Source organism: Pelodiscus sinensis, chromosome 11 (genome assembly GCF_052426305.1).
Source record: "Pelodiscus sinensis isolate ZL-2025 chromosome 11, ASM5242630v1, whole genome shotgun sequence".
Classification (NCBI taxonomy): Eukaryota; Metazoa; Chordata; order Testudines; family Trionychidae; genus Pelodiscus; species Pelodiscus sinensis.
The window spans coordinates 51,704,846-51,728,042 of record NC_143062.1 but is presented as its reverse complement, the minus strand read 5'-3'; the positions used below and the strand labels follow the sequence as shown (position 1 = coordinate 51,728,042).

General features: G+C 47.2%; 1 protein-coding gene and 1 long non-coding RNA gene across 12 annotated transcripts in view; one reads left to right on the top strand and one right to left on the bottom strand.

Annotated features, from left to right (window-relative positions):
• The window catches only part of LOC142830893 (uncharacterized), a 62,666-nt gene extending 59,744 nt beyond the window's left edge, over positions 1–2,922 (bottom strand). For both annotated transcript variants that reach the window (XR_016350464.1, XR_012906418.2), the window contains exon 1: positions 2,445–2,922. This is a non-coding gene — a long non-coding RNA (uncharacterized LOC142830893). The remainder of the gene's footprint in view (positions 1–2,444) is intronic.
• Positions 2,923–3,491: 569 nt separating this feature from the next.
• Positions 3,492–23,197, top strand: part of PXK (PX domain containing serine/threonine kinase like) — a 50,222-nt gene continuing 30,516 nt past the window's right edge. For 5 of the 10 annotated variants that reach the window (XR_012906414.2, XR_012906413.2, XM_075938405.2 and 2 more), the window contains exons 1-3: positions 15,649–15,699; positions 17,531–17,578; positions 18,627–18,698. Coding sequence is in view for 8 of the 10 variants with exons in the window: in XM_075938405.2 (XP_075794520.2) it covers positions 15,682–15,699; positions 17,531–17,578; positions 18,627–18,698 (138 nt within the window). In the remaining 2 variants the exon portion in view is untranslated. Of the gene's footprint in view, positions 3,671–13,648; positions 13,714–15,648; positions 15,700–17,530; positions 17,579–18,626; positions 18,699–23,197 lie in introns of those variants that run through there. The other 5 variants (XM_075938407.2, XM_075938406.2, XM_075938408.2 and 2 more) reach the window with 4 other exon arrangements.

Genomic DNA, 23,197 nt, shown 5'->3' with positions numbered 1-23,197 from the left:
CCATTACCCCTATCAATGCCTTGCATAGCATCTCCAACCTCCTGGGAAATACAGGAATTGGGAGCTACCACTCACCTCACAAAGTGTTCTTTGTTTTTCACTGTTCTTTGTTTAAACTGCTATTCCCCAGGCAGTTTAGCAAAAGCCCCATGATGGTCAGATATTCTAAAATATTGACTTTCCAGATCGTCTCCTATTGTGAAGTGAATGGTGTTTTATCCTCACAAAGCTGGCCCGCATTGTAATGCAAAGGTAAACAAAAGTTCAGCAAACAAGCCAGGGCTGTAATCTAGCTTCTTAAAATGGTAGGGGTTGGGATGCAGGCAGGTAGGAATGGAGGAGGCCTTTTTTGTATTCAGTGTCATCTCCCAGAAAAAAAAATGTTGAAGCTGCTTTGTCTGGATGCACTGGGTTTAGCTTCAGTCACTTCTGGCACAGAACCAGAACTGACTGCACATGACTTTCAGTTTCTTTTTCTCAGTTTGAGGTGCTTCCTTTGGTTTCTTTTCTATTATTACACAGGGCCTAACACAGCCAGTTGCTGAGTCTCATTAACACTCAGTGAGGAGGTGTCAAGTGTGCTCAGGACCTCTCAGGATCAGGCCTTTTCTAGATAACCCTGGAGATTTTCAAAGGCCTAAAGGCACCCCCAACTCTCCAATTCTCCTTTTCACATTAAGTCCTTTTCCTTCTACCTCTTTGGTGTGCAGTTCTGTGTCCATTTGATATGATGGGCGAAGTTGGGGGGGGTTGTTGGGGTGCTGAAAGCCATTGAACAAAACTGTAATCCTTGTACACATGCTGGCAACTGCTCCAAGCAAGGCAGTACTGCTGCACCCCCAGCATTCCTAAGTAAGAAGTCACATCCCACTGTGTTGGTGGGAATAGGGGACATAGTACTGGGGAATGGTGCTAGTGGGTGCTGCGGCAGAGGACAGGCTGCCAGTGGGGACAGAGTTCTGTGGCCCGAGACAGGGGAATGAGGACAGAGTTCAGAGAGTGGGGATGGGAATGGGGACAGTTCTGTAGCTGAGGACAGGGGAGTGGGGACAGAGTTCTGTGGCTGGGGAGAGGGAACTGGGCCGTGGTGAGTGGGAATGGGGGAGTGGGGACGGGAGTGGGGGACCAGTGGAGGCAGAGAGTCCCCTGCATCTGCCTCCTCCCAGGATTCTCCCCGCCCCGGGAAGACCTGTGCGCACCTGCCCTGGGGCTGACTCACCCCTCCTGTGCGGGGCAAGGAAGACGCTGTGCTCCTTCTCCGGAGCCAATGCTCCCTCCCACAGTGCACCCGGCAGAGCAGCTAGCGCACTTCCGAAATCACCGGAAGTGGCGCTAAGCTACAGGACTTCTGTTCATCCCCGGGGAGCCGACACTACCTCCATTTTCACTTGAGGTAGGTAGTGGGGCTTCTCGGGGGTGGGGCGGAAATGGGAGGGGGCCGGGCAGGACGCTTCACGATCGACTGATCGAGGCCTTGTGATCGACCAGACAATCGTGATCGACCTGTTGGTGACCACGGCCTTACAGGGAACACTGGTAATAAATAGCAGAAAGAGATGGGACCATTGCTGGGGTCAAGTTGGAAGTGAAAAAATAGAACGGGAGCAGTGCTATTTCAAGTAATACCATGATGGTGACTACTTGCTTACAACACTCCTCTTAATACATCCCAGAATGATGTTCACTTATTTTGCAACAGTGTCACACTATTGACTCATATTTAGCTTGCAGTCCACTACGACACCCTCCCCCCCCATCCCTCTCTGTAGTACTCCTTCCTAGACAGTCACTTCTCTATTTGTATGCGTGAAACACATTGTTTCTTCCTAATTACTTTGCAGTTGTCCTCATTTAACTTCATCCTATTCATCTCAGACCATTTCTCTAGTTTGTCCAAATCATTTTGAATTATGACCCTGTCCTCCAAAGCAGTTGCAACCCCTCCCAGCTTGGTATCATCTGCAAACTTAATAACCGTACTCTATGCCATTAACTAAATCATTGATGAAAATATTGAACAGAACCGGTTCCAAAATAGATTCCTGCACAACCCCACTTGTTATGCCCTTCTAGCATGACTGTAAACCATTGATAACTACTCTCTGAGACCAGTTATTCAGCCAGTTGTGCACCCACTTTATAATAACCCCATCTAGGTTGTAGTTCCCTAGTTTATTGATACGGTCACATGAGACTGTATCAAATGCTTTACTAAGGTGTAGGTTAGTGGTCCCCAACACTGTGTTTGTGGGTACCATGGCGCCCGCCAGGGCATTTCTGTGCACCCGCCTAGTGACCAGGGCCGGCCTGAGCTATTCTTGTGCCCTGCCACCCGGCACATGTGTGGCCTCGCCCCCGGGAGCCTGGCAGCCCCAAAAGGTTGGGAACCGCTGGTCTAGCTATACCATGTCCACCTCTTCCCCCTTATCCAGAAGGCTTGTTACCTTGTCAAAGAAAGCTATCGACTTGGTTTGATGTGATCTGTTCTTGATAAATCCATGCTGGCTGTTACTTATCACCTTATTCCAGATACTTGCAGATGGGTTTCTTGATTATTTGCTCTATTTTCTTTTCTGGCACAGAAGTTAAGCTGACTGGTCTGTAGTTCCCTGGGTTGTTATTTCCCTTTTTACCGATGGGCGCTAGATTTGCCCTTTTCCAGTCTCCTGGACTCTTCAGAGCTGACCCTACAGGCTCAGAGGGCTCCTCTCTTGCACTAGCTGGCTGTGCTGGGCAGGTCCAGGGGCTGGGGGGATGGGAGCACAGGCAGCCTGGCGGAGGGGTAACCAAGGCTGCAGACAGGAGGGAGTCTCTGCCCATGGGACCAGTGTGGGGGGAGAGCAGGCCCACGCAGCCCCACCTGCCTGCAGCACGTCCGGCTGTCATGTGAGGGGCCAGCCCGGCCTGGGCTCCTGGAGACGGGGATGGGGGGGGGGCCTGTGTGGGCCCGGGGCGCTGACGGGGGGGGGCCGGCCTGAGGGGAGCGCTCCCCGCTCGGCAGGTGCGGGGCGGGGCTCGGGCGGGGCGGGGCGCGGGGTTTCCCGAGGGGCGCGGGGCGGGGTTTCCTGAGGGGGCGGGGCGCGGGGCGGGGCGGGGCGCGGGGTTTCCCGAGGGGTGCGGGGCGGGGTTTCCTGAGGGGGCGGGGCGCGGGGCGGGGCGGGGCGCGGGGTTTCCCGAGGGGCGGGGTGCGGGGCGGGGTTTCCGAGGGGCGAGGCGGGGCTCGGGGCGGGGTTTCCTGAGGGGGCGGGGCTCGGGGCGGGGTTTCCGAGGGGCGAGGCGGGGCTCGGGGCGGGGTTTCCTGAGGGGGCGGGGCGCGGGGCGGGGTTTCCTGAGGGGCGAGGCGGGGCTCGAGGCGGGGTTTCCCGGGGGGCGGGGTTTCCGAGGGGCGGGGCGCGGGGCGGGGTTTCCCGAGGGGCGGGGCTCGAGGCGGGGTTTCCTGAGGGGGCGGGGCGCGGGGCGGGGTTTCCGAGGGGCGAGGCGGGGCTCGAGGCGGGGTTTCCCGGGGGGCGGGGTTTCCGAGGGGCTCGGCGGCGCGGGCGCTGACAGCGCGGCGCAGGCCCGGCCCGGCATGGCCTTCCTGGAGAAGCCGCCGGCCGGCAAGGTGCTGCTGGACGACACGGCGCCGCTCGCAGCCGTCATCGAGGCGAGCCAGAGCCTGCACACGCACACGGTCAGCGCCCGGGGCGGGACAGGGGGGCAGACCCTGGCGGGGAGGGGGGCTGTATGGGGAGGGGGGGGCTGACCCTGGCGGGGAGGGGGGCTGTATGGGGAGGGGGGGGCTGACCCTGGCGGGGAGGGGGGCTGTATGGGGAGGGGGGGGCTGACCCTGGCGGGGAGGGGGGGCTGCATGGGGAGGGGGGGGCAGACCCTGGCGGGAAGGGGGGCTGTAAGGGGGGGAGGGGGAGACCCTGGCGGGGAGGGGGGCTATAAGGTAGCCAGGCAGACGGAGGGGTTAGGGTAAGGTGTGTGGGGGGAAGCCCCTGGCAGTGAGGGGGGGCTATAAGGTGTGCGGGGAGCCCCTGGCGGGGAGGGGGGGCTATAAGGTGTGCGGGGAGCCCCTGGCAGGGGAGCACATATGGAGTGGCTGGTGTGTATGAGGTGGTGGGGGAGCCTGTGGCAGGGAGGCGAGTACAAGGAGTGGGGGTTGGTCCCAGGGAAGGTGGACAGTGTGATCTGGGGTTGGGGGGAAGGAGCCCCAGGCAGGACATCTGGCTGTGTCTGTCTGATGGCTCTGTAACAGGGTTTTGTCCCCTGGCTTTCCCCAGTAAGGTCTGTGCCCTGTGGCCCTTTGGCTTCCTCCCTCCCTAGTGGGTTTGCTTTCTGCAGTGCCCTAACAGTACTTGTCAGCTTTGGTTATCTGTAGTGCGCTGATCAGTTAAGTCACAGGGTGAGAACACACTGCCCCTTAGTCAGGATATCTGCTACCGCTCGGGCTGGGAATAAGCTGCTCCCAGGTGCCATGTAACACCGACTTAAGGTCCGGTGTGGACCACGCTATGTTAATAGGAGAACTTGTCCCGCCACCGCGTCTCACTGGTGGCGATGGGAGAGCGCTGTCCTCTTGGCACCTCTTCTCCAGACGTGCTCTAGTGGGGCAGCTGCAACTGGTAGCACTTCTAGTGTAGCCTGGCCTCTAGTGTAAATGACAACATATGGTTAAATTCTGCTCACAGCTCCCTCTGTGCAACTCCAGTGGGGCCGCACAGGTGTAACTGAGGGCAGGATGTCTCACATTATTACATAGGGTGAGTGATGTGTAGCCAGAGAGAACCCAGTTTGACTTTCACCTCTGAGGCTCGTGTTCCTGTGATGTATTTACATGTGGTGCCATTTTCTTAAAAACTGAGCAGCCTTGGTCTGGGGTCACTGATATTCAACAAGAGTGGAGTTCCATGATTCCATCTTATAGGCCCTTTCTTGGAGTAGAGCTGCATTTTTTTAAAACTGGGTTTTCCATGGTATTCTCAAGCAGTATTCTGAGCTTTACCCACTTAGCAGGGCACGGGGGTGTGAGACAAGGCTAGGTGTATTTCCACAAGAGCAGATGTACTGGTGTCCAGTATCAGAAGGGTAGCCGTGTTAGTCTGAATCTGCAAAAGCGACGAGGAGTCCTGTGGCACCTTATAGACTAACTGAAGTGTTGGAGCATAAGCTTTCGTGGGCAAAGACCCACTTCGTCAGATGCATGCAGTGGAAATTTCCAGAGGCAGGTATAAATATGCAGGCCAGGATCAGGCTGGAGATGACGAGGTGGATCCTAAGGAGGATGAGGCCCACTTCTAGCAGCTGATCTGGAGATGTGAATTCCAAGAGAGCAGAAGCTGCTTTTGTAGTTAGCGAGCCATTCACAGTCTTTGTTTAATCCAGAGTTGATTGTGTCAAACTTAAAGATGAACTGTAGCTCAGCAGTTTCTCTTTGAAGTCTGGTCCTGAAGTTTTTTTGCTGCAGGATGGCTACTTTTAGATCTGTACTGGTGAAAGACTTGAGTTGAATATGTCAGGGTGTGTCTTTCAGCATTACTCATTGTTTAGATGCGCACATATCATGGTGGCAGGCTTCTGACTTCTTCCTTGTCTGGTGAACTGTAACATGAATGACTTCAGGGGTAATTAGTGCAGCATTTATAGCTAATAGCCATACTATGTGATCAGCATTGTGACAGTACACACAATCTGCACTTTGGCAATGCTTTCTGTTTGAGGCTCTCAAATTGGAAGTTTAATGAACCAACTTTTGTGAAGCATTTTCCCTCTGATCACAGGCTTCTAACTAGGAGGAATTTTTTTGAAGGCATCAGTGAGTTTAGAAGTCATGACTAGTGGCTTATAAAGCCAGAGCTCTGAGCTGTGTTCAAACTTGCATTACAACCAAAGCTACACTAGGTATACTTTCTGACAAACCTTTTACCTATGTCTTGGCAAACTGAGATGTGTAAGCATGCTTAGTTGCAGGATAGTGATAGAAATGTAGCCGTGTTAGTCTGGGGTAGCTGAAGCAAAATGCAGGACAATGTAGCACTTTAAAGACTAACAAGATGGTTTATTAGATGATGAGCTTTCGTGGGCCAGACCCACTTCAATTTATTTCTCTTTGCCACCAAGACAGGTTCTAGTTTCATTGTATCTTTTTAAAAAAAAAACATTTAAGTGTTTTCAACACCATTTATTGCAGTCCCTTACAAACACAAAGATAACAATAACTTTTTGTGTCGTTTGGTTTATTTATTTTGGTTGAGTCTCTCACAGGAATTAATCACAATAAAAAAGACCCAGAGTTCTGTTGAACAGAAAGCACTTCAAAGCAGTTTTCTATCCCAAACACGTTGTGTGATGTGACTTCCATGCGTGGGAGCTCAGTAGCAAGTATTGGGGACGCTTTGATCATTTGTCTTTGTACTTTTGTGTTTATCGCACATTGGGGAAGATTCTAATAGTAATTGTCTGCTATTAACTACAAATGCACAAAAAATCAGAATGCTGTGGCACCATTGCTTTTCATTTAAAAGCTGTTTGGGATTCGGGTACCGCAGAGTTAAATAAAAAGGTCTTGTGTGTAGCAGTGTTGTCTTCAAGTCGTCATTGTCAAGTCCAAGTTGAGTCTCAAGTCACTACAGTTCAAGACTCTAGTCTAGTGTCAACTCCCTAAAGTCACTTTTGAGTCAAGACCCAAGTCGAGTCTCAAGTCTTAATTTTAAAAATGTCAAGTCACTTTTGTAGAAGCCATCAATATCGGCATTTTTGGACAATTTTTTCACCGAGTTGATTTAACAAAATTAGCAAGTCTCAAGTCGAGTCTCCAGTCACAAACAATGAACCCGAGTCGAGTCTTAAGTTGAGTCACCTAGGTGACTTAAGTTGGGCTTGAGTTCAAGTCGTGGGACTCGAGTCAACAACTCTGGTGTGTAGCATGGATAGTTTAGAGGTAGTGTGTTTGGGGTAATGGTTAAAACAAAATAGATCTCTCACAGCAGGCTGGCCTTCCTGTTTGATATAAGGTTACTACCCTGTCATCTCACATGCTTGATTTATCCCCTCACTTTTGAGCTGGGAAACCTGGTGCGCCTGGGAAGTAATTGATTGATATATCTTCTAATCTGATTTGAACTCTTATGGGAAAGTTAAATTACATTAACAAATCCCAAGTGTAGTGGTCAGATTCCCTTCAAGACGATGTGCTTGTCAATACATCTTGGGGGAGGAATAGCTGCATTTTACTGTACTCATGACCTAATGAAAAGCCCACAAAGGAAGAGATCCTGGCTCTACATGTGTTTAATCCCATACAAATACATGGAGAATAGAATCTTTACAAACTAGCATTGCCCAGTAGCAGCTATGAAAAGGGGGCTAAAAATAAGCCTGTTCCTCATTTGCCAGTGATCTAGTCTGCCCATAATTTAACAGGATGTGGCCATGTTCAAAATAATATTGACAATGATTAATGATTAAAATCCTTATCTGTGATGCTGATAACATCTAAGCTTATTGAAGCAGAAAATGTGAAAAATCCAATTATTTGTTTTAAATCTTGCAACTCTGTTGGTGTGAATGATGAATATAGACTGTTTCTGCAAGTCACAGTGCCATGTGGTAACAGGCTGCAAAAGGGCAGAGGTTGCTTAAAAACTTTTCATTGGATTTATGAAAAGTGAAACACCTTCTTCCATAGTTCTTTGCTTTTACAAAAACATTTACAAACCAAGATCTGGGTTTAGATTTGATTTAATGTTGTTGCTTTCATATGACATCCAAGCTAGGAGGTATTCTCAGTCAAGTTGTTATAAGCTCCAGATATGGTCATTTTGGAATAAACCAGTGACTACTGGCTAAAGGTAATGAATTTCAGGGAAGAAAAAATCTGAACATGGCAATATACAAAGTTCAAGACAAAAACTAGTGATGGGGATACTCAAAATAGTCTCTTCTAGTAGTTTAGCCTGCTTCTGTTAAATTATGTCAAGTACAACAGTTTCTAGTATGATGTTTCAAATATTGGTGAAATGTAATTTTAATAGCATTGAATAGAGTTCTACATTTGGCAGCAGGCAGAATCCTATTTCTGGTAAATGAGGGGGAACACCAGCATGAACGATACACGACATATGTTTGAATAGCTAGAAGCCCAAGAGGGAATAAAACTGGTATTTTAAATGTTCTGACAAGTTTGCACTTCATGGTAACTCTCACTTGACAGAGAATGCACACAAACATCTTAAAATGGTACTGAGTGTTTGTTTAGTCTGTGAGTAAAATGGCTATTAAATGACTACAAAAGTTACGTTTGCTCAGCAAACCGGCTTCCCATGTGTCATTAAGATGGATCTACTAGTTAGCACTATGGAGCTACTAGTACATTTTGGGGGTTCGCTTCAACTTCATGTGCAGCAACAGAATTGTCAGTTCACTTTTGATTTCTGCTAGTGAAGACTGAGGAGACAGCCCCTGTCTCTCAAACAAATACAAATAAAGAACTGATTTAAAAAAAAAAAGTTTCTATAAGGAAACAGAAAAACCCAACACACATATATGTAAATTGTTTTGCTTGTGGACGGAAAACACTTGATCTGGAAGTAAGTGAGTGAGATTATATTAAACATCATGGTCTAATTTTTAGAGAGCCCTTTTTCAGATTAAATAGTGTAAAAATTCTGGAATTTCTTAGCATGCATTTCTTATCTGTGTATAAATGGACATAGATAATGCCATGTTTCAATATGTACTGTGTGCGTACTCTTAATTTTGAACATCACATTAATTTATATTTCACATACACTTCATATAAACGTCTGGTTATGAGGCCCGGTCCCGCAAGTGAATGTGCATAGATGGAATCCCTTTGGTTTCATTGGGGCTTTTAAAATTCTATTCTTTATAGCTATGTCTACACATCAACATTATTTCAAAATAACATAGTCCATGTCTACTCAGCCAGCAGTTATTTTGACATAATGTCGAAGTACCGTCAAGCTGGAGGACGAGTGCTCTATTTCGAAAAAAGTGCTGTGTCGACGGCACAAAACTCGAAATGAGCTACGCAATTGATGTAGCTCAATTTGAGTAGCTTATTTCGAGTTAAGCCTTGCTGTGTAGATGTTCCCTATAGATCCTTATACCACTCTCCTCACTGTAGTGTCTTAGTCTCTTCTAGTAGTGCATTAACCCATGTGACTGACATGTCACACACATTCTTGTGAGCATAGTAGTCCTGTTGCAAGATCTGCTCTTAGCATGACAAACAAATAGTAGTGTACCAAGGGTCGATCTAATTTCTGTAGTAGCAAAAACCATCCTATCCATGAATTCCCTTTCAGTTGGAGCAAAATCCTGTCCAATATGTTTTAAGGTAAAATACTTGTATAAATGGCCTAATGTCAAGATACCGTGTTCTGACAACAGAGGCTTTTCAGCAGATAAGTTTTAATGTGTGTCAGCTATTTAAACTGAGTGTTCTTACACGTCAATCTGTGAGTGAGAAATTGCTCTTATAATTTGCTTTTTAAGCCTTAAATGGGAATTTAGTCTCTTGCTTGATATTTTTTGCTGCAGGAGTAGCATGATTTGACTTGCAAGCTGCAGATTTATTTAAAATAGTAAAACCATTAGTGGGTATGCATGCATGTCCTCTCTGGAATCAATTCTTTCCCTGCTTGTTGTATTGTACATTTAACCTACAACAGTGAAGTAGAATTTGCCATTTCATTAGCCTACTGCTTTAAGGTAGCCCAGAAGTTGAAAGCTGAAATCATTGCTTAAAATATAATTTTGAAAGCTTTTCTCCTTTTGAGTAACTATTAATGGGGACAGTATTTTTAAAGATATAATTATCCCTTTAGTTCAGATTTTTTTCATCGCTCTCTCACTGCGTAGTATGGAATCAAAGCTACGTTTTTCTAAAGCTATAACTTTAGGAAGGGAGAGAATCTAAGTTTGAGAAACTTTTGTAGATCCTTATGTCATTTGCAATAAATTCAACCCCTGTTTTGGCATTTGGCTTTGAAATATGCAATGGATTCAGCACGAAAGATGATCTTTTATTAAAAATAAAAATACCTAGGTTGTGTGTGTTTGAAAAAAGCCTCAGATGTAGCCCAACATAGTTTGGTAAAGACAAGATATCAGACTTTTGAACATGCAGTTTATTTTCGTGATAGCTGCAAGAAGGTTTCCAACAGCACTGCAGATTATTATTGTTGATATTACTATAGCACCCGAGTGAGGTTGGCAGCCAAATTGTGTTGGTTGCTGTACACATAGAAAGAGTCCCTGACCAGAGAGTGTACAGTGTATGTAGACTGCATCTGTTTAGTCTCTGGGATCAATTCTGCAAAGTGCTGAGTTCGCCCTGTGTCACTGAAATATGTAGGAGTCCAAAGTGCTCGACATCTTGCCAGATTCTGTCTGCTCCTGTTCTAAGCATGTCCTTTACAAGTGACCTCAAATTCAAAACACTTTGCATTAAGGCAAGAGAACTAGCCAACAGTTCCTAATTGGTAAGAGGGACAGCACCTTTCCTTTGTTCGCTCCAAAGTGGTTTCCTTGTTCCGTGTATTTCTAAGTGTTTCCCTAATTGTCTTCTGCAGTGGTCCTTTTCTTAAAACGTGTGTATGGAATGGCCTGCACATCGTAAGAATAAAGATGTAGCTGACAAGTTGCATTGTTTCTATTCCATGTAGGCATCGCTGTGTGCCAGCAGTATCTTAGTTGAGATCATTTTAATGATGAGTTGTATAATAGTAAGCACATACTTTGCCCAGATTAAAGAAGGGTCCGTAGGTCTGAGCAGTTTTCGTGGTTGCAGTGCTACGTTCCATACTAGAAGATTTCTCAAATAAGCATGTAACAGGAGCTTTTAGAACCTTATTAAAAATCCTCTCAATGCCCTTAAACTAGTATTTTGTTGATGATTCATGCTTAATTAGGTTTCCAGTTCTGAGCTTTAAAAATTGGAAGCTTGAAAGGGGGCCTCTGATAAGCTTTTGGCATAAACTGAAGCTAACCTGGATTTCTGTACTTCTGTCAGCTTTTCAAACCTCCTGGATAAGAAAGAGATGAGGAGTGAGGAACCTGTGCAGAAGCCTGTTTTGAGTCCAGTTCTTTAATAGTAACTTCAGTGTGGAAATTAGAGGTTTTCCTCTGGCTGGCCCAATGGTTTCCAATCACTGACTCTCTAAGAACTTCATTTTGGGAGGGCCCCACCAACATCCTTTCATGGTGTGCCCCCAGCGGAGTTGCTGCGGTCTTTGCTTTATCTCCGTCCGTTACCAGAGGGGATGGTAAACAGCAACTGCTAAATTTGAAGTTAAACATTTTTTATCTTCAGCACCAGATAACACTCCTGGGTGCACGTTACAGGAACTGGCTGAGGAACTCTCTGAGCTGTTGAAGATGATATTTAACAAATATGAGAATCCTTGAGAAATCTGAGGTCCGGAAAAAATTAATGCTGTGGTGTGGTTGTTTGTTTGTTTGGTTTTTTTTAATTGAAAAGGATAAATGAAATGACCTGGGTAACTATAGGCCCGTTAAGTTCATGCTGATCTCAGGCAAAACTATGGAAGGGCTGCAGGCAGTAGAGAATTAAAGGGTGGGCATGTAATTAATGCCAACCAACATTATTTTCCTGAAAACTGGTTTTTGAAAGACCCATCCACTGCTCCACTCCCAATGATGCAAACTTGATTTAAGGGGGTGGTAAAGTAGCTTTTCTGACTCCCAACCACTTCTTTCCTCTGCCTGCCTTTCTCCCTGCGCTAATCCGGTACGGCCCACTCTCCTCCTTCCCCTCAAACTAGGAACTCTTGTTTCACATGGGTTGTTTGCTGCGTGGAGTGTAAGAGAATGCGTTGCGTGCATGGGCCTTTCAGGCAATAAAAGGAGAGGAGCAGCTGCTCTGCTTGCAGGAGTCTAAAGCTTGGGCAAGTGCTGGTTTGAAGGCAGTGAAGACTGAACTCCCTTTGCCGCAGAACAGCCCTGTCCGGGGCCTCCATCGCATTCTGGGAGGATCATCTTTATGGCTTTCTCACTCCATGGGACTTGGCTGAGGTGCCACGTGATGTGTGTTTTTTGGGTCAGTGAGAGAGTGTCTTCTGCCTGCTAAGGCTATGTCTACACTGCGGGTTTTTTGCGGTTGAGGATATGCAAATGGTGTGCTCATTTGCATATCTTCCAATTCTTTTTGCAGAAGAGGTTTTGCCGCTAAAAAGCCCCATGTAGACGTGGTCACTTGCGGGGAAAAAAAAAAACCTTTTTTCGCAAGATCCCTTATTCCTGAAAAATCGCGGTTTACAGGATCTTGCAAAAAATGGTTTTTTTCCCCCGCAAATGGCCACGTCTACATGGGGCTTTTTAGCGGCAAAACCTCTTCTGCAAAAAGAATCGAAGCTATGCAAGTGAGCACGCCATTTGCATATCCTCTTCCACAAAAAACGTGCAGTGTAGACATAGCCTAAGAACTGGCCTGAGTTACTACCTCACTTCTCCGTCTGGTGCAGGGTGGGCAGTCACTAAGCATCCCGCGGGCCGGACATGGTTCACCAAGGTTTGCCCTTTGAGGGCTGCCAGCACATTTATTAATCTGCCGATCTGCAGGTCTGGCCGCTTGCAGCCCCCATTGGCCACGGATCACGTAGCTGGCCAATAGGAGCTGAAAGAAGCGGTGTCCTGGGCCGCACTGCTTCTTGCAATTCCCATTGGCCACGAGCTGCAGGTGGCCTTACTGTGGACATGCAGGTGAATAAATGCGCTGGGGGCCCTCCAGGGGCTAGTCCTGGCAAGTCCTCCCTATTGCCCGCCCCGGTCTAGCAGCTGTTTGGGCCTTTGAATGATTCTTGGTAACAGCCTAGTTACAGATCCGAAATGAAGGGTCCATGTCCCATTACCAAAGGAGAGTCTTTGCTAGGAAGTTCTCTGGCAATTCTGTTTAATTCTTGGCTTTCGGCAGGGTAGCGAAGACTTGGGCGGGTGCCAAGCTTTCCCTCTGGGGAGGTGGGAGCTGCTGTGCTCTCAGGAGCAGCGTGGTGACGCTGCCGTTCATGGAGAGCTGGGAAGCCAGGCCTGTTCCTGCAGGGAGGGAATAAGCTGCCTGGGTATGCAGCTGAGCCCCTGTGGTGCAGCCCCTTCTGGGAAAGCAGTGGCCCTGATGGGCACAGGGGCCCCACAGTGGGGTTCTCAGCAACTCTGAGATCACCACCTTGCTGTGTCTTGTGGGGAGGGGCGGGAAAGTCCTTCTGGCCTTTGCCTATGGACTCTGGCAGAGTGAGTGCTGGGGGGGGGGGGCAATTTTGCTTCCAAGCCAATAGGTGAGCTACCCCTTCCCCCCCTTTCTCACATCGGGGGGGGGGGGTGCCTGCTGCAGGCTGCTTCCGTGGCAGATTCCCCCTGCAGCAGGGGAGGGAGGCTCCCTTCCTGCCTCACATGTGGTGAGAGAGCGGATGGCTGTGGTAGGAGAGACCTGATGATAAAAGGAAGCTGGAGGGGGGTAAAGGGACATGTAAAATAATTGTGAGTTTTGCATCCGAGGTTGTGTCCTACAGAATTTCCCTGAGGAGCTGGGTTAGTGTGTTGGGAGGGAGGCGAGGCCGTTACTGTGTTTGATTCAGGAAAGAGCAGTACTGCCTTGGTCAAAGCAATTTTATATTCTCCCAAGCAGTAATCGACTGGAAGCAGCCAGCGCTCTGCCTGCTTGGGAGCATTCCTTGGCAGCGTGATGCGAAGGTCAGTCCCTGTGTAAACAGTGAGCCGTTGGGGAGATTGGGCAATAACTCTGCGCTTCCTGTAAAATACTAGTAAAGCTGAATGGCCGAACATCGTGAACCCTCCTGTTGCGTCCTTTCAGAGAAATAGCAAGTGTTCTCAGGGACATGCTGACTAAGCAGTTACTGCTTTTCCTGTCTGGGTGTATACAGAGTAGGCTCTTCCTACTGCCTAAAATACAGATTAGATGTGAGGAAATGGAAAAATTCAACTGTCAAGTTGTGACTTGGGTGTGTCAAATGTCTGCTTAATGAACTTGTCAGCAGTGGGTGTCTTGGGTCAGATTCTGATCCTTGTTAGGCTGGTGTAAATCAGGGTTAACTCTGTTGCCTTTCATTGTAACTGGGTTGAAGATCTGGGCTCTTTGACTTTGGGGAAAGATAACTATAATTTAATTGAAGCAAAATGCAGGACAATGTAGCACTTTAAAGACTTACAAGATGGTTTATTAGATGATGAGCTTTCGTGGGCCAGACCCACTTCCTCAGATCAAAAAACTTTTTTGATCTGAGGAAGTGGGTCTGGCCCACGAAAGCTCATCATCTAATAAACCATCTTGTTAGTCTTTAAAGTGCTACATTGTCCTGCATTTTGCTTCAGCTACCCCAGACTAACATGGCTACATTTCTATCACTATAATTTAATTGTGTGTATTAATAAGAATGAATGATGTGCAGACCATTCGTAGGCTGATTTTGGCATTCGGCCATATGCCTGTCTGTGTGGGAGCTCTGAGTTTGTTGAGCAAACTCAGGAGACGGGTGTGTAGAAAGAAAGAACTACACTTCCTCGCAGGATACTTTTTGGGAAATTTGTCCAAGGCCCTGTTTCAGAAGGCACAGTGTGAAAATGAATCTGGAAATGAAGGGAGAGACTGAAAAGAATTAACTCTCAGGAATGGGTGGGTAAAAATCAACAGTAACGAAATAGACACGTGGTTGAGCAGACTTTTCTCCAGCTTTTACTGAGCTGACAGGCGTGTACGTACTCAATATTGTCTCTCCTTACCTACATGAAAGTGCTTAAATGCTTCAGAAACCTGCAGGCTCTTAACTCTACTTGCATCTCTCAGTGGCTTGGATTGCCAGCTGTCTGGTTTTTGACTAGAACGTCTGGTGTAAAAGGGGCCAGGCAGTGCCAGTGATGGCAGGGGGATGAGGAGGGAATGAATTGCTGTGAATTGGGTTGCACTGGTGGGGTGGGGGGGGGGGGGGCGAGCCAGTGCAGCTGTGTGAGAGAGAGACTTGGAGGGAACTCTGCTCTCTCTCCCCCCCCCCCCCCTCGAGTCCAGAGAATAGGAAATGCGTTTGTCTTCAGTTCATCAGCCAAGCCATGTGTCCATGGCAGCTAGAGGCCTCTGGGAAGTGCCCAGGGAGAGCTGATGAGGCCGCAGACCACACCAGCCTGAGCTGCCTGGAACTTGCAGCCCAACCCCCTCCTGCACATGAATGCTGCCCTGGAATCTGCATCCCCTCCCACACCGAACTCCCTACCCTCAGCCTTGGACTCTCCCACACTCTAAACCCCTTGGCCCCAGTCCTCACGTCCTCCCCACCCCCAAATCCTCATCCCCAGTCTCAACTGAGAGCCTGAACCCCCAGGAGTGTGAGGGGTGGGGGGAAGATGGAGTGAGCAGGGACAGACCTTGGAATTAAGTGTGGGGGCAGGGCAAGGGTGCTTGCTTCTCTGCGGATGGAGAGCTGACAGCCCTAAGTGTGGTCAAGAGACCCCAGACCAGAACACTTCCCAGCTGGGAGGATCTAAATCTAGGTCAGGGTTTTCCCCGCGTCCGGGTCCGATTGAAGAGCAGGCTGGCTGCGCATTCACACTTGTGTGTGAGTCACTAGTTCCTGTTTCTAATCGTTTTTTCTCCTTTGTTTCCCCTTTGATTTCTAGGAATACATAATTCGTGTGCAGAGGGGGATTTCCATGGAAAACAATTGGCAGGTAATCTCTCTCTAAAGTTTGGTTCACTTAAAAAAGCTCTTCCTGCGCAGAGGCAGACGACATTTTGGCCGGGACCTTGGCCCGAATAAGTGTGTGTGGGGGTTCTCCCCACCCCTTCCGCTGGCAGCCCCATCCCTCCCAACTGGCTGTCCTGATAGGGGCTTCCCCTGCTCCCCAGCAGGAGCATTTTGTGGGCTGAATGGGGCAAGCCCCTCGCCTTAACCAATGTTCCCTCTCCTCTTTTCTGTCCATGTGGAGAATAAATATTTTTATGTGCCCCGAAACATGCGTGAATGTGCACCACCGATAGAAACACAGAGCCCAAGAAACACAAGTAGTCCCACAGACAACAGTGGGCAATTTTCATGAGTAAAGGCGGGGGAGTCATTCCTTTTGTTCTGTGTTGGCTGGCAGGATTGTCACAGAAGCCAAAGTCCTCCTGTTGATCTCACACATACTTCTCTCCAGCATGCTTTCCTATTCATTTATTCATTTAGGTCTTCAGTAGATAAAATCATGCTTTCCACTCTTTGCTTTCGTTTTGGAAGCAAGTTCTCTTCCCCCCCCCCCCCCCCGAATAAACTTTGTTTCCAGAACTTTTCACAGTTGTGATTGTTAGAGGAACATTTTTGTCTGACCCCTTCACCTTACTAGAACAGTGTGGCTGGGCTTGTTAGAGAACGCCTCAATATCTTCTGCCATTGTGGATGTTCGAGGCCACACACAGAATAATTTGTGCAGTGTGTTCCTCTCACCTGTGTGTGCAAGTATTTGTAGATGGTAACTGCTTTTAAAAACTCAATTGAGGTGTGAATAGTTTGCCAGAACCGGCTTCCCACTACTAGCGGTGCCACGCTTTTGTCCAGGCTATGCTGTATTAAAAATAGGCCATAATGATGATATCCTGTGACGAGCTGGTGAGCCCCCCCCTGCTGCCTGATAGATACTCTGGGGAAGGTCAGATGAAATTTTTCAACTTCTCTGATAGGGAAGATCAGAAGGTGTCTGCAAACGCTGATAGCGAAGATGCTACAGTAGAATATTAGTTAGGCCATGCCTACGTTAAATAGAAGTTTCCTGCTGCCACAATCTATCTTCCAGAGCTCAGTTTAGCGAGTCTCGTAAAGACCTGCTCTGTTGAACTCAGAGGGTGCCTGCACCGGCTGCCGGTACTCTTACTTCTCATGAGCAGTAATAGAAGCCCATTGGAGTAAACGCTCCTGTCAGCCTGCCACTGGGAATGTCAGGGAAATGCGAAACAAGGTTTGTTGACTCCAGCTACGTAATTAACCGATCTGGAGTTGCGTATCGAGTTGCGTATCTCCATTCGATGTTCCCTGTGAGTATAGGCCTGGCCTTAGAAAGTGGTCTTCCTGGAAGCTTAAAGAAGACCAATTCAGACTGGAAAACAAGGTGTATGTTTTAAACAAAGTAATGAATCACCGAAATAATATATTAACCATTGTGGTGCATTCTTTGTCATTGGCAGTTTTTAAATTGAGAGAGAACAGAGATGTTTGGATGGATTTTCTAGAAGGTTTTTCAGGGGTGAAGCAGGGGGACTTTTGTGGTCTGTGCTATACAGGTGGACAGACTAGATGATCACAATGGTACCTACTGGCCTGGGGATCTATGAATCTTGCAAAATTAGACATCACAGTGAGCAACTCTTACCTCTCCTCTTGCTGGCTTACTCAGGCTGGAGTGTAAAGAGAAGCTTCATGAAACCAAAATCCCAAGTAGGGGTTGTTTCCCTCATGCAGTTTAGTTATCACAAAACCCTGCAAGATAGACTATAATGTGTTGCTTCAGTACTTCCTTTGTTTTGCAGATTGTCAGAAGATACAGTGACTTTGATTTGCTTAATAATAGTTTGCAGGTAAGATTTTTTTTTTCCACTGATACCTAAATATAATTATTCTTTATTGTATTTAAAATAATTTGCTTTCATTGTACAGAACGATGACGAGAACAAAGAAAGCATCAAACTTACAGGGCAGAAAATGAAATGATTTGGATTTTATCGTGAAATTACAAAATTGACATCTTTGAAGACGGAGAAATGCTGAACTGGTCTAGATTTTACCATGGGAAATGTTGGTTGTAATCTCTGTATGACCAATTTAAATCTAAAGATAGTAGATGGGCAGATACTGAATCTTTCTGTTCAGTAATGTGACTTGTTCTGGTTTAGTGTCCTATTACCCCTTCTTCCTTTGATTGTTAGAAAACGGAGGCACATACTGACCTTAATTCATTATAGAAGTGTTATGTGTCTCATTATTGTCTTCCTCTAAAAGCACTTCCAGATGCTGCTTATCATGTGATGGATTTCTGTATTATTGTAAAGGATTCCTCAGTAAAGCACTGAATTGGTTGGTTGTTTTTCTTTCCTTTTAGGACAGTAGTCTCTTTTAGTTTGCATAGGAAAAGGCAAAGTGTGTGTGAGAAGGGCAAGCAGAGACTAACATTTACAGGAAGGATGCTTGTGGTTCCGGGATGTCTTCGTTTAGCATCAGAGAAACAACATATGAAATGAACACTATTTGTATTTTTAAGAATAAATTTTCTCTGTGGCTCCCCCCCCCCCCCCCCCCCCCCAAATCACACGTACTGTGATGGCAGATCCTTAAGACTGGATTTCTGGTTTTCATTTCCTTGTTGGCTTTAAAAACCTGAAGTCTAGTGAACAAGAATGGACAAGTATATTCTTGTTGTTTACAATCTGAGCAAAATGACATTCAGAAGCAGGGATTACCAAGTAGAGGATAGAAGATTATACTTTGGACCAAAATGAGATGCCATTTAAGCAGGTGTAACTTACTTGAGTTCTCTGTGGTTATCTGCCTGCTTTGAATTTTCACTGAAAATTTTGTATGATCACTACTTTTACTGGCCAACTTTCCTTTCTTCTTTGTCTTACACAGCTCCATCCTGCACTCCTTAATCAGGAAAAACTCCCACTGTCTTCATTTGACCTAACTGGGAACTTTGCCTGGGTACGGAATCCAAAATTGGGCCTTTGTGTACTGATACAGCATAATATGTATATGGCTAGGCTGTATATCTTGGCATCTGTTAGCTGTGTTCAGCCCAAACATGACTTCAGCAGCAGGCAACTGGATTCCAGCATTTTTTCAGCTGAGTGCGCATATGCGGGAATGGAGCAGCTTTAAAAACAACCCCGATGAGCAGGAAAGGAAAATTCTACTGAATGTGCAAACCTTATGATTTTCCATCCTCATCCTCTCTGTTGTCTCGTAGTCACTGTTCTTTGATGTACATACCTAGGAGGGAGAGACGGAGCATGCTTGTGGCAAAATTGCTATCTGATACCCCTGCTTGGCAAAAAGCTGATAGAATTTTGTAGAACACGTTACAGCTGAATAATTGCATTATGGGGACAGCTGAGGTGAAAAGAGATTGCTTGCGGGAAGGAATAAAGCTTTTGGAAAATTGTACCTAATTTTTGGCAGAGGGATTGGTAGAAATATTTGTAAATGTTATTGTGAGGTGGTAGGCAGATGCTCCAGGTAGATCAGTCTCAGTAGAGCATTTGGGCTCATGTCATGTTCAACTCCTTTTTTTTCTTAGGATGGGTTTTAGTAAATAACAGAAGAGGGGAGGGAAAGGATCAGAGTAATACAATATGCTTAGCAACAGACTTGTCCACTCCTTGTAAGCTAGCAGGAGTGAGAACCTACCCCACAGGAGGCACAACACAGAACTGGAAACACACTGGGAAAGACGGGCCCCTAAAATGATCTTAGGCCTGTGGTTCTCAATCTCTTCATTTGTGAATCCCTAGAAACATTTGAATGGAGGTGCAGACCCCTTGAATATCTCAGATGCAGTAGGGATGTTTACAACCTGAGCAAAACGTCATTGGATCCCCTCAGAGAATGGTCTGAGGAGTTCTCTCGATAAAATGGAGACAACATGGATGGACAGTTTCCACACCTATACTCAATCATCATGAAGTAAAAAGACAACCTGTTGGAGCGTGTGTAAACATACCCAATAAGCGTGATGCTTACCAATTAACCATATGTCAATGGTTAACTGGTAAGCATCATGCTTATTGGGTGATGCTTATTGGTTAACCCATGGCCTAGCTGGGTCAGCCCAGCTGGAGTTAACAAATTAAATGAGATTTTACACCCTTAAGATACCAAACTCCTCCTGTAGGGATGGAAGCTCATTCAGAGTGAAATTACCGATACATCTTTGCTATATTCCTGAAAGGGAACTGAGTCTTTTAGCAGACTGAAAGCTGTAAGCCACCCATGTTCTTTACTGACTTGCTTAATGCTTGCACTGCTTATTGCCTGCCGTGTCAGGATATTGTGCGCTGGGCATCTTGCTGAGCTTGGGCTGCTGTGGCTTTTTGTGTTATCTGTACTGGCTTGTTACCCGACACCTCTTAAATGCTAGCGAGTGCTGGGCTTTTCAAAGCTGGCTGGACTAGTGGAGGTAATCACGCTAGTCCCATTGCAGTAGGAGACTTATGACTAATTCTTCAAACTGCGTTTGAAAAATTCCAACCCAGGTTTTCCTTGAGCATACTGGACTGAAAAGCTTCTTGCAATACACCCCAACAGGTCGTCTTTTTACTTGGAGATGATTGAGTGTAGAGGTGTGGAAACTGTCCATGTTCTCTCCATTTTATTCAGAGAACTCCTCAGACCATTCTCTGTGAGGGGGACCGAATGACTTACTGTAACAAGGTGCTCTGAATTAGACCGCTCATCAGCCCAGATTCCTAAGAACACTCTTATCTTCAAACCAGAGTGGTACAGGATTGGCCCTTGGGCAAAAATCCAATTGGCAGCAGTGGCTGCATTAACTGTGAGTGCTGAATTGGGGCCTGGAGTAAGTATTCCCTCAGGCCCTAAAACACAGGCCTAACTCTTTGCAGGGTCAGGGCCTCCCGAAGGTGCATTTCGTAAATATGACCCCAGGCCCCCTTGTGATTTGGCAGGTGAGGCGGCAGAAGTCCAAGGTGAAAATACAGGGCTAGCCTTAAATAGTCAAATGTTGTTTTTCTGAATCAAGGAACTAAACTTTCTCCAGGAGCATGTGGAGAAATTTAGAAAATGGTCAGGAAGCCCTAAACAAGAGCATCTTCTCAGTGGGCAGTGACAAGTCCTATTGTGACAGTGATACCGATTGTCCTTCAGAAATCTGACGTGTGTCCTGTTTAGAAGCTTTGCTGCAGTTCTTAAATTTTGTCTGAGTCTTGGTGCTGGTTCTCAGACCGGTGTGCGTGGTTGTTTAGTCTGCAAGAGAAATGGTTTTTCCTCAAAGTAGGAGGGTGAGCATGTGGGGAAGTGGTTAGGATGCTTTGCATGCATTCCTGTAACTTAAGACACAACCTTATTTATTTATTTTCTTACCAACTTTTTGTCCGCTACTCTTGCAGAATAAGAATATAGGAATGGCCATACTCGATCACACCAAAGGGTCCATTTAGCCCTGTATCCTGTCTTAGAGACTAGGCTTCAACCACTGTCAGAACAGGGAATGAACAGAACAGGCAGTCATCAAGTGATCCATTCCCAGCTTCTTACAGGGGATTAGGGAACTTCAGAGCATGGTTAAAATGTTTTTGCAACCTGCCATACTGGTTAATAGCCATTGATGACTCTCTCCTCCATTATTTAGTTCTTTTTTTTACCTCTGTTATAGTCTTGGCCTTCATAGCATCTTCTGGCAAGGAGTTCCACAGGTTGACAGTGTCTCGTCATGAAACATTTTTGTGTTTGTTTTTAAACCTGCAGCTTGTTAATTTCATTGGGTGACTCCTAGTTCATGTGCATATGAGAGAGTAAATAACACTTCCTTATTTACTTTCTCCTCACCAGTCATGATTTGATAGACCTCTCTCATATCCCCCATTGGCTGTCTCTTTTCCAAACTGAAAAATCCCAGTCTTGTTGATCTCTTCTCCTACGGAAGCGGTTCCAAACCCCTCCTCCTTGCTGTACTTTTGCCAAGATACCTTTTTTAAGATGAGGTTACTACCTCTGCACGCTGTGTTCCAGATGTGGGTGCAACCGGGGTTTATATAAAGGAGCAGGGAAAGGGTGAGGGCATCGCCTCCTCTTTTCTCCAAAGTGATTATTTCCTCCAGCATTTTAAACTGCTCCTTTACTTTTCCAGCCAGCATGGTCTAACCACTGCGCCTTCTTTCCACTTGGAGCACTAGGAGAGAATGCCAGGAAGTGTCCCCCCAGTGGTGAACTGTTTGCTTTAGAAAAGTAGCTCTTGTGCACCGACAGCTTCCTTTTCCCACAGCGCTGTGTCCTCGGCCAAAGCTAGCCCTGACTGAATTTGCAAGTCCAGGGCTGCACCCCAGTCTCTGGAGCTTTCTCCTGTGAGATCTAGCCTGGTACTGGCTAATCCACAGAACTACCAGGTTTGTTATCCCCAAGCGCTGCCCGTTGCTGCCTCAGAGAGGGATAGAGGTGTCCTTTTTACGGCCGCCTTATTAGGGATCGTATTTAATGCGGTTACATGCCTATTCAATCAGTTACACGATTATTTGATAGTCCCTGGGGGCGGGGCCAGCAGCCACTCCTGGGGAGCCCCCTGCCACCTCAAGCTGTTCTCTCTGTATGAAAGGCAGCAGTGTGGGGTGGCAGGCGGTAGCCGGTCCACGAGGGGAGCTGGTTTAAAAACCAATGCTCCCCCCCCCCCCCCCCCCGGACTGGCTTCTGCCTGCTGCCCTGTGCTGATACCTCTAATACAAAGGTAGCAGCACAGAGCAGCAGCCCCTGTCTGGCGGGGGGGGGGGGGGGGGGTTGAACTCCCTGCGGGCAAAGGCTTTGCTGGCATCCTATGGGGCAGCCTCTGTCCGCAACAAGCCTGGGCAGCCACCGGTAGAGACTGCTCCATGGCAGCCTTCCCTGCTCTCCCCCAGGCTGCTGCCTCAGATAGAGAGGCAGCAGCACAGGGGCTGAGAGCAAGCGTCTTGCATGAGCTGATCCGTGCAGGAAGCTGGCTTGAAGCTGTCTTCCCGCATGTACTGGCTCCCGCCTCACCCCTCTTGCTGCCTCTGATACAGATGCAGCAAGGGAGGGGGATGCGTGTAGTCCAGAAGATGAAGCAATAAGCCCAAGCTTATCCGTTAACTGGGTATTTGACTACAATGTGTCATCCCTACTCATTATAGCCCCAAAATTCAGTGTGGGGTCCCAGAGTCAGGATGGACCTCCCTTCCCCTGCCCCATCCGTTCTTTGCTTTGCTGACTTCATGTTGATTTTGTATTAGGCTGTTAAAAAGTGGGTAGTTGGGTAACCGTGTGACTGCTGAACATTTCAGCACTTGCACAGTTGCATGCATCTGCAGAGCACGGTGGCAGCGAGCTCCTTGGGAGCAGGCTTTTAAGTCAGCTTCCACCTGCAGCTCCCTCCTAGGGAGCTGGCTGCCACCCTGCACTGTAGGCTCTGATCCAGAGCCAGCAGTGCGGGGTGGCAGCTGGCTCCATGGAAGTGG